At 40.0% G+C, this 9,160-nt stretch overlaps 2 protein-coding genes across 2 annotated transcripts; one reads left to right on the forward strand and one right to left on the reverse strand.

Moving 5' to 3' along the window:
* On the forward strand, positions 1 to 3,792 carry zgc:112285 (chymotrypsin-like elastase family member 2A). The gene is made up of 6 exons (XM_015962833.3): positions 1 to 179; positions 266 to 375; positions 2,277 to 2,371; positions 2,454 to 2,734; positions 3,367 to 3,530; positions 3,613 to 3,792. Exons 1-6 carry the CDS (start codon positions 41 to 43, stop codon positions 3,790 to 3,792), a joined length of 969 nt encoding a protein of 322 aa, XP_015818319.3. The 5' UTR covers positions 1 to 40.
* A 184-nt stretch (positions 3,793 to 3,976) lies between these two features.
* On the reverse strand, positions 3,977 to 7,526 carry timm23a (translocase of inner mitochondrial membrane 23 homolog a (yeast)). Its single transcript, XM_015962834.3, has 7 exons — positions 6,865 to 7,526; positions 6,734 to 6,792; positions 6,557 to 6,650; positions 6,129 to 6,213; positions 5,986 to 6,044; positions 5,736 to 5,846; positions 3,977 to 4,630 (listed from the first exon to the last, which is right to left on the reverse strand). Exons 1-7 carry the CDS (start codon positions 6,971 to 6,973, stop codon positions 4,512 to 4,514), a joined length of 636 nt encoding a protein of 211 aa, XP_015818320.1. The 5' UTR covers positions 6,974 to 7,526; the 3' UTR covers positions 3,977 to 4,511.
* Positions 7,527 to 9,160: the final 1,634 nt, after the last annotated feature.

Below are 9,160 nucleotides of genomic sequence, written 5' to 3' on the forward strand. Positions count from 1 at the left end.
GCGGTGGTTGAGTAGCGATCGGCGATTCTGTCTAACAACTATGGCTGTACCGGGGGGACCTCCTCTGCTCCTGTTTCTTTCTCTGTTGCCACTGCTGCTGTTGAGCAAGGCATTCCTGCCAGCAGCTGCATATACACTCATCCCAGAGCAACAGCCACAGCATAAAATCCTCCACTTGGGTGAGAGCACAATAAAATCCATCAGATTCATCCACAATGAGCTTTAAAATCATCATGTTTGTTTTAACGTGGTGTTTTTCTCCCAGATTGGCCAATGGACTGTGGCATGGCTCACTTCAAACCCAACATGGTTGAGAGGATTGTGTCTGGAAACGAGGCTAGACCTCACTCCTGGCCCTGGCAGGTGTCTTTACAGGTGAATCACTGGCATAGCATTCAGGATTAAATGTTTTAGTCAAACACTTTTAGCTCCTGTTGCTATTCAATTCAAATTCAAAAATACTTTATTAATCCCAGAGGGAAATTGATTAAGGTTAATCACCATTTAATGCCACAATTGTTACCCAGCTATACAGGCGCTATAATATTTCTTTCAAAGCCATGTAGATCTTTAGTGTTGTTGCTTATTAAATCACATTGCAGTGTTCAATATTTATTTTTAAAGGTCAGAAACTGTAAAAATGCCTCTCATTCAGTGTTTACACCTAAACAGGACAGAGAAAGTTATTCTAAACTTAAACAAATCAAGTGTATTTGTCACAAACAGAACTCAGAAGACCCATAATAAGGCCAAACACAGTAAAAATAGATTAAAAATGTCTTTATTTGCAGCAGAGTTACCAGGAGGGCGAGGCTGGAGACAGAGTCGGGGACAGGCGGAGGTTGAAATGGAAGGCAGCGTGCAAGGCAGGGGTCAGGAGGAAAAACAAGGTCCGGAGGCAGAAAACAGGCAGGGAGGATGACTGGAAGATTTGCTAGCAATAACGTTCAATAATCTGGCAGTGAATGACTGGATGGCTGGTTCTTTTGTAGCAGGGGAAACAGGTGTGAGTAATGAGCTGAGGAGTCAGGAGCAGGTGAAGTGGATGAAGGTTGATTACAGGAACAGGTGAGATGAATGAAGTTGATTGTGATGCTGACTGAGGTTGCTAGGGAAAACAGGGCTTGGCAGGAGCTTGGTGAGGGGACCAGGTGAGCTGAATGAAGAGTAAATGAGGAGGCAGAGGAGGGTGAAGGTTGGGAGTCATGACAGTATTTACGGTTTTCTTTAATTGGTAGATGGTCACAAAACAAACGTTTGGCTCTGGCGTCCATTTACAGATGTTTAAAAAAACTGTTTTAAAAAGTACGATTCAATAACCTTTTTGAAGTTGAAAAATGTCATCTTAATACTTATAGGTTTAAACCTGTAGGTAAAAACACAAGACAATGCAATTTTATTGAATATTTTAGTACAATATATTATATCTGACTAATGGGAAGCCACTTTTCATTTTAAATGGTTCATAAAAACTTTTTTTTCTCATTAATTGAATTAATGTAGAGCAACAACATTGGTTGTGTAACCCGACATAATGACTGGAGCCAGAATTCTCAACTTTCCTATCATTACCTCACATGGGGAGAAAATCAGTAAATATTTATTTTACATATTTCAAATTTGGTGTTTGGGTCCTCTGCTAAAATGCCTCCATCTTATAAACAGAAAAGCAACATAAATGACTTACTTTTATTGTAAAACACCATACAAGAACTGATATTTCCCTGTAATAAGACAGGCCTTTAGCCCCTTACACAGCTAATGCTGTTTTAGTCCAAACATATTTAAAGGTGTGGAACACTGAAAAACCTTTTTTAAATGATTATTTCTGATTTACCGGTCACTCTGAGTTTTTCATGCAGGCTGAACATGAAAATAGTCTCCTACACTTATCTCCTGCATTAGCTTATGATAGAAAATAGACGGTGAAACTATAGGATCCGAAAATCCTGACAGATCTACGTAACACTGTCGCTTAACATTCATGGACTCACCCATCTTGACTAAAGTTGGAGAAGGTTGTTGTTGGTTTAGCGTCCAGGAAACAGCAGAGGACACCTCGGCTAGCGTAAGCTAACCGATAGCATTAGCAAATCCACCACATGGCAAAACTTCTCCAGGCTTGATAAAACATCAATGTTGCAGAGCAAATAGAATCAGCGTTGAGAATTTCAAATACGAGGAAGTAAGAGACCATTTCCTGTTGTCTGAAGCTACTTTCTCCTCCAGCTGAATTCTCCGTGCTGATGTGCTTCTGGCTGTCTGGTTTCCTACAGGTTCGCCCGCGGGGGAGTAAGCATTACATTCATGTTTGTGGAGGAACTCTCATTCATAGGAACTGGGTGCTCACTGCAGCTCACTGCTTCCAAAAGTAAAGAGAAAACCATTAAATTCTCCACATATGCGTGGACTTTTTATTAGTTAAATAAAGTTCTGTCCTCAAACACTCTCAGGGGCAAAGCTGAGGACCCTGGGAGCTGGAGGATAGTCCTGGGAAAGCACCAACTGAGGCGTTCAGAGACAGCAGAGAGGATCTTCCCTGTCAAGAGGATCTACCGGCATGAGAACTTCCGCTATCCCACCCACAGCGAGCTGGACTATGACATCGCCCTGGTGAAGGCTGCCACAGACATCCTCCCTTCAGACTTCATCCGCTACGCCTGCCTGCCGCGCAAGCAGACCCCCCTCAACCCGGGACACTACTGCTGGGTCACAGGCTGGGGGGACACCCGTGGTGAGTCCAAGACAGGGGACACAAACGCAGGGACACTTAAAGGTCACCAGGAAAATAAACCTCATGTTTAACATCAATGAGGGATGTTAACATAATTGAATTCTTCATAATAAATTTGAATTATGTTGATTAGTTATGCTGTTTCTCAGTCAGTGCACCCCAGGGCAGCTGTGGCTACATCGTAGCTCATCACCATCAGTGTGTGAGTGTTTGTGTGAATGGATGAATGATACACTGTAGTGTAAAGCGCTTTGGAGTCCTTACTCTGAGAGGCACTATACAAGTGCGGGTCATTTATCATTAATAATAATGTGGAACTTCAGAAGCTGTTAACTTGAGGAAGATATCACCTATTTGGAAAATTTTAGGTTCAGTTTTATTTGATATTAAAATACATTTCGAGCTAAATTGTAAACAGACTAAATTACTAAAATAATAATTAAAAAATCTATTCAGTGTAGCATGTTTTATGATATATAAATGTTTTCTTATCTGCTTATTCTTAGTTTCAGTTTTATAAAAGATGCTCTCTGAAATGTGTCACGGTGTTGGTTTTGTTACATTTTAAAGACACAATAAATGCGAGCGGAACCAGAAATCCAGTTCACAGAAACATCTGTCACATATTTCAGGTGGAAAGGAGAACGTCTCCCTGGCAGAAGCTCTGAATCAAGCCCGGCTGCCCATCATCGACTTCAAAACCTGCAAGCAGAAGAAATTCTGGGGCGACCGCGTCCGGGACTCAATGATCTGTGCCGGGTTCAGAGACACCGAGGGCCCCCCAGCAGCATGTCAGGTACAAGTGTTTGTGGTTCATTACAAATTTGCATCCACTTCTCATTCCTCCTTCATGCATCCATCCATTCATCCATCTCCAGGGTGACTCCGGTGGTCCTCTGCTGTGCCAGCTGGGTCAGGACCGTTGGGAGGTGCATGGGGTGGTGAGCTTTGGCCCCATCGGCTGCACTGTGGAGAACAAGCCCAGCGTTTTCACCCGCACTGCTGCCTACATCCCCTGGATCGAGGCAACACGCATCAGGGACTTCTTCCTGCACTGACATCAGTTCTGCCATTTCTCGTACAGATAATCTGTTCTACAAACACAATTTCTACAATGATTATGTAAATACATATTCTAGCCAACAGTTTTATATCGGTTTGCTCTTCTCTCATGGAGCAATGCTATGTAGTCACGCTTTTACATCCTAATTAAATTCACCAATAAATCTGATTAAAAGCACATTCTTTGTGAATGTTTTATTTTAGTTGGAGACAGGTGAACAGTAAGCAGTTCCAGTGACTTCCTATTACACAGAATAGCAGAAATCACAGAAAATATATCTTTTAATAAATACAAGTCAATAGACCATAAGGCTTTGCTCCAGGTTCACAGGTTGTAAGAGTCTTTCAGTCCAAAATTGGCATCCACATCTGGTGATGGCACACAGATGTCAGAGGGCATCTTACAAACTGGCTCATTTAACCCAAACGCCCTCATGTTTCATATGTGGACGCATCAGTCTTCGATTGTGAGGGGTCACTGATCAGATCATTGTTTATGGAAGAGTTACAGATAGATTTGTCTGCTTTTTCTGAATTCACTTTTTTTAAACATCTCTGATTTTCAAGAACGCTTGTGATTGAATGGCTATGGATGGAAACGGGACCAGCGTGCTATTCCCTGTAATTAACACCTCATTTGACCAGAATCCAGCTTCTCTTATCGTTGTGTTCTTGAGATATTTGGCCCCATGTTGAAGCAGCTGTGCAGTCAAGTTTAGTACAGCCTGGAGGATGAGGAAGAGCCAGTCAGACGGTCCCAATTGTTGTAGAAAGCATAGGCACCAGACAGGGCTAAACCAACCAGACCTCCTCGAGCTACACTCTTTAATCCACCTGAGAAAAAGAACAAATTATTCATCATTTTTACCCCTGAAAACAATAATTAGATATAATAGTAGGTGTGCAGGTTAACAATTAAGTCCCACAAGGGTAACTCATCATAATTGTATTCAATAACCCCTATGGTTTCCTAAAATAATCTCAGCATTAGCATAATTATTGTTCTTAACTCTGCATGTTCTAACACAACAACAGAGCTTTGGTATTGAAAGGTAAAAAAAAAAAAAAAGAGAGATGCTGGGAAACTAGGATTTTCAACCACCTGTAAGAGAAAATGTATAAATGTAACTGTGTAAACAAGAAAAACACCAAAGTGTAATTTTCTATTAATATAAAAGTTATAATGTTCTAATTTCAACAATCTGATGGATAAAATGTTCCACATTTCTACAGAGGAAGTCTGATTCAATCCAATCAACAAGTGGTCAGAAAAAAATTAGGTCTAAAGCCTGATTCATGCTTCTCCGTCAGCTCCACAAGGAACACACACGCACGGATTGACGGAAGAGTTTTGCTCTCATACTTCTACGTCTCCTGGAGTGTTGCAGATCAATTGCCCAGCAGGACAGCAGAGGGCGTAGCGCTGTTCAGTGGTACCCTGTCATGTATCGGTCCAAGATAGTGTGTTTATATTGTGGGGTTTTTTTGTATATAAGAGACTTTTTAACACGGACATATTTGTCTCTCATTCTCCTCCACCTCCAGATGCGTTCGCCATCTCTAAACCCACGTTTCCTGTCATTTCCGTCCACAAATAAAACGCTTGCTGAGCATCTTTTCACTCCTCCAGTCACGGGGAATTAAACGTTCATGTTTTTAGAGTTTTATCGCGAGGTATTCTTCAAGCTGCTCCGTGTCTGCCGCTAGTTATCCTCGGCTCACATGTTTTTGAAGGCGCAATGGCGGCGGTGTAGACGACAGCGGCGTCCTGACCAATCACAAGCCTGCGTTGTCTGTCTCGACTGACGGATGTTTAGAGAAGAGAGCTCGACTCCGTCCGTCCTTGCGGAGCTCACGTTGCGTGTCTCCGCACTGACGCAGACGGAGAAGCATGAATCAGGCTTTAGGTTGACAAAACACAAACACAAAAGACACATACCACTAGATTTAAAGAGCATCCCTGTTAATGTGCCAGCAGCCACTGTGTTGATGTCATCTTCTGCTCCTCTGGTCTTCTCAATCACCACACCAAATGCACTGTACAACAAGGCTGCAATGATACAACAAACACAACGTTTAAAAGGTGAACTCGTGTCCAATTCACACAACTGTTAACCTCAAACTACAGACAAACATTTAGTTATAAAAATGGTCAAATGTGTTGTTATGAGTAAGTTTCCACTGATTACCAACAGAGCCAAGAGAGTTGGCCCACGAAGCCCCCTGCTTGGTCACCATGTTAAGAATCCTGGTGGAGAAAAAGTAACGTTATAGAAAAGCGATGCAAAATGCAGGTAAAATTACCTGGTGATTATTTTTTCTGTTTACTTACTGTACGTTACGAGGTTTGGACCATGCCATGTCTCTGGTCTCTTTCAGGCCCATCCTCAGACCGTTTACAGCTCCAAGTGCAGCTCCTGCAGGGCAATAATTCAATCAATCAATCAATTAATCAATCAAAGCTTTATTTATAAAGCGCCTTCCGCAACCCTGTCAGGAAGCCCAAGACGCTGAACATGAATTCAAGTCAAGCCACGAATATGATGTGATAACCCAACATCACAGTAGGACAACATTAGATGATCTGTTTTTGTTGGAGCTACTTTACATGAAAGCAGCAGATTTTGCAGTGACTTTAGTTTTTGTATAAACTGAACACGATGAACACATAAATATTATCTCCGCTGTGAATAACACTAATCTCAGGTTGTAAAATGAATATTTTAATGAAGTAGGGTTAAAATCTTAAAATATACTTACCAGTCATGCATGATCCACCAATGGTGAAGAAAGCCAATTCAAATCTTCCTCTCGTTTTGTTGGCCCCTGTGGGTAAAATGAACTCATCTGTGTCCTAAAACAAACATTTAGATTAGTGAGACCAGTCAAATTTAAATAAGCATGAAATATGAACAAAATTTAACTATAGAAGCTTACCTGAACCAGGTATCGAGGGTCTACGTTGAGGTAAGGAGAGAGGGGACTCATTCCTGTCACTAAAACAAAAGAAAGAAGTTACGGGGATGCTAACACTAGCTAGCATTGTATCGGTATTACATGCTACTTACATGGGACACCGGCGAGCTCTGTGTTGGAATATTCAGATGCACCACCACCACCAAAAAGATTCCCGAGGCCCGCTTTCAAGCCCCCTGAACCCTGTGAGTTGTTGTCCATGACCGTAATTGTTCCAAAGAGCTCAATTATACCTTAGAAAGTAGCTGCTAACCGAGCTAAACTTAGCAGCCTTCGCAGTTATGTGGCAATCTTCAAACCCAGGACGAACTATTTCACGAGGATCAGCGAAATAAACCGAAATCAATATTCTGATAAAGCTAATTTTCTAAAGCGTAATTACACCGTCTTATTGCTAAAAAATGCAGTGAGCTATTTTATACATCACGACCCTGACCTCCAGCAACACGCTCTGCCGTAAAGCGAGCTCTGTCGTGGACTGTCATTACGTCAACGCACTCACTTTAACCTTCAACAAATCTCCAAAATCAAACTCGCATTCACAAAAAATACAAAAATTAAAATAAAAACTTTAAATGTGTATATATTTTTATTATAATAAATCTTATTGTTTATATCCAGGAAAACCAAACGTTTGCACCCAAAGTTTTACGACACTTCAGAAAAAAGCAGAAACTTAAAAGAAGTTTAAAAAAAATATTAAGTACACTTGAGTGTACATAAACTCATAATTCCAGGGGTTTAAAATCGTTCTAGCGCACACAATTAAAGAAGTATATTAAAGTATTTTAACGACATGCTTGATGTGCTTTATAAATTTATTTGCTTTATAAATAAATGTAATTCAGATAATTTTGGCTTAGGAGCGGAAAGTTTGGATTTCCGAATTTAGAAATTGGACTACTATTTTTATTATATTTGTCATACTTTGTCCCAGCAAGTGTTGTAGCCTACACATAGATGGACCATGCTCTTCCCATGCATACGTTTTGTTCACTGAATTGTCTACTTCTTCTTTTTAGAGCTTGATAGACAACAATTCTATTTCAGTCCCAGAGACTTGAGGAGGCAGAAGATGGATTCTGTTTCACGTAACAGCTCATGGAGTCAGAGCAATCCTGGGGAAAGTGTGGGGAACTTTATAGCTGAGTAAAACTTCAACAAAAATAAGCCGATGCCCTTCTAGCTTATGATGGGAATGTTATTTAGACTTTAGAAATATTTGATTTGTCTTTTATAAAGATTATAGCTGTTACTCCTCATAAAACATTATGTGGTCTAATGTGTTTTATGGACCAAGCTGTAGCATTTGAAAACATGATGCTGTTGGAGCAAATTTGATTAATTTTGTGATTGCAATTAAAATAAGGTAAAGGCAATAAAAATACACAATGTAGAATAAAAACCCATCAAAAAGTTGGTGTCTTTAAATTATTCCCTATTTAACAAAAATTGTAACTCACTGTGATAAAATGAGTAAAATCCAGTTCACCTTCTTAGCAATCATTGATCATCAACACTGCCCTTTTGAGTTTGGTTCTTCCGTACAATCCATCAGGGTTGCACACACTAGGGTCCACATCCAGAGATTTTTCCTGGACATTTCTTCGGCCGCTGACAGCAAAAGTCTTGCTTTAATGACAACTATAGGAACTGTAAGTTCAATCTTTTTAGCTGCTCTGCTTGTTTGAATTTGTCTTTTATGAGAAACAGATAAGATCCTGATTTAGAGCGCATTGCTTGCAAAATGTGATTTGGGCTGTAAGATTAATGAAACAGTATGGAATATTTAGATTTCACAACAAAACAAATGTGGACATAAACAAAATCCCACAAACCAAAAATGAGCAAAAGTGACAGCAGAAGTCTTACAATAATGTGACGGATAAAGTCGTGTAAAAAATATTTTAAAAAATTTATTCTAAAAGTGATTCTAAAATTCACTCACGCTGTGTGCTCATTATATAGCATTTACTTTTAAATTCTGGCTTAATGTTTCTTAAATAAATAACAAGACCTGGTAAAGACAAAACCATTCACATTTTATTTTGTATTTGAGTCACAAAGCCTTCAAATAGAAACAGTATATTATTAATTTTCACTCTGACTGAATGTTATGAGAATGCACATTTCCCATGTATTTGCTATCAGAATAAATGGAGAGAAGCTAAATAATTTTGCTCAGAGGCTATATTTATTCAATTAAAACTGATCTTTAAACCTTGGGTTCTGTGAAGAAATACAGATGTTTAATACTTATATTAATGTAGGAAAGCAGTGGCTCAGGAGGTAGAGTGGGTTGTCCAGTAATTGTAAGGTTGCAGGTTTGATCCCGGCTCCCACCAGACAGTGCTGCTGTTGTGTCCTTGGGCAAGACACTTTCCTGCT

The sequence above is a fragment of the Nothobranchius furzeri genome, chromosome 16 (genome assembly GCF_043380555.1).
Source record: "Nothobranchius furzeri strain GRZ-AD chromosome 16, NfurGRZ-RIMD1, whole genome shotgun sequence".
Classification (NCBI taxonomy): Eukaryota; Metazoa; Chordata; class Actinopteri; order Cyprinodontiformes; family Nothobranchiidae; genus Nothobranchius; species Nothobranchius furzeri.

Bases quoted from the DNA above. Each gene is read 5' to 3' on its own strand.
- zgc:112285 (XM_015962833.3), top strand. From the start codon at position 41: ATGGCTGTACCGGGGGGACCTCCTCTGCTCCTGTTTCTTTCTCTGTTG. The intron at 376-2,276 runs GTGAATCACTGG...GGTTTCCTACAG, and splicing joins CCTGGCAGGTGTCTTTACAG to GTTCGCCCGCGGGGGAGTAA. The intron at 2,735-3,366 runs GTGAGTCCAAGA...CACATATTTCAG, and splicing joins AGGCTGGGGGGACACCCGTG to GTGGAAAGGAGAACGTCTCC.
- timm23a (XM_015962834.3), bottom strand. From the start codon at position 6,973: ATGGACAACAACTCACAGGGTTCAGGGGGCTTGAAAGCGGGCCTCGGG. The intron at 6,651-6,733 runs GTAAGCTTCTAT...TGTTTGTTTTAG, and splicing joins ACCCTCGATACCTGGTTCAG to GACACAGATGAGTTCATTTT. The intron at 5,847-5,985 runs GTAATCAGTGGA...GTATCATTGCAG, and splicing joins CAACTCTCTTGGCTCTGTTG to CCTTGTTGTACAGTGCATTT.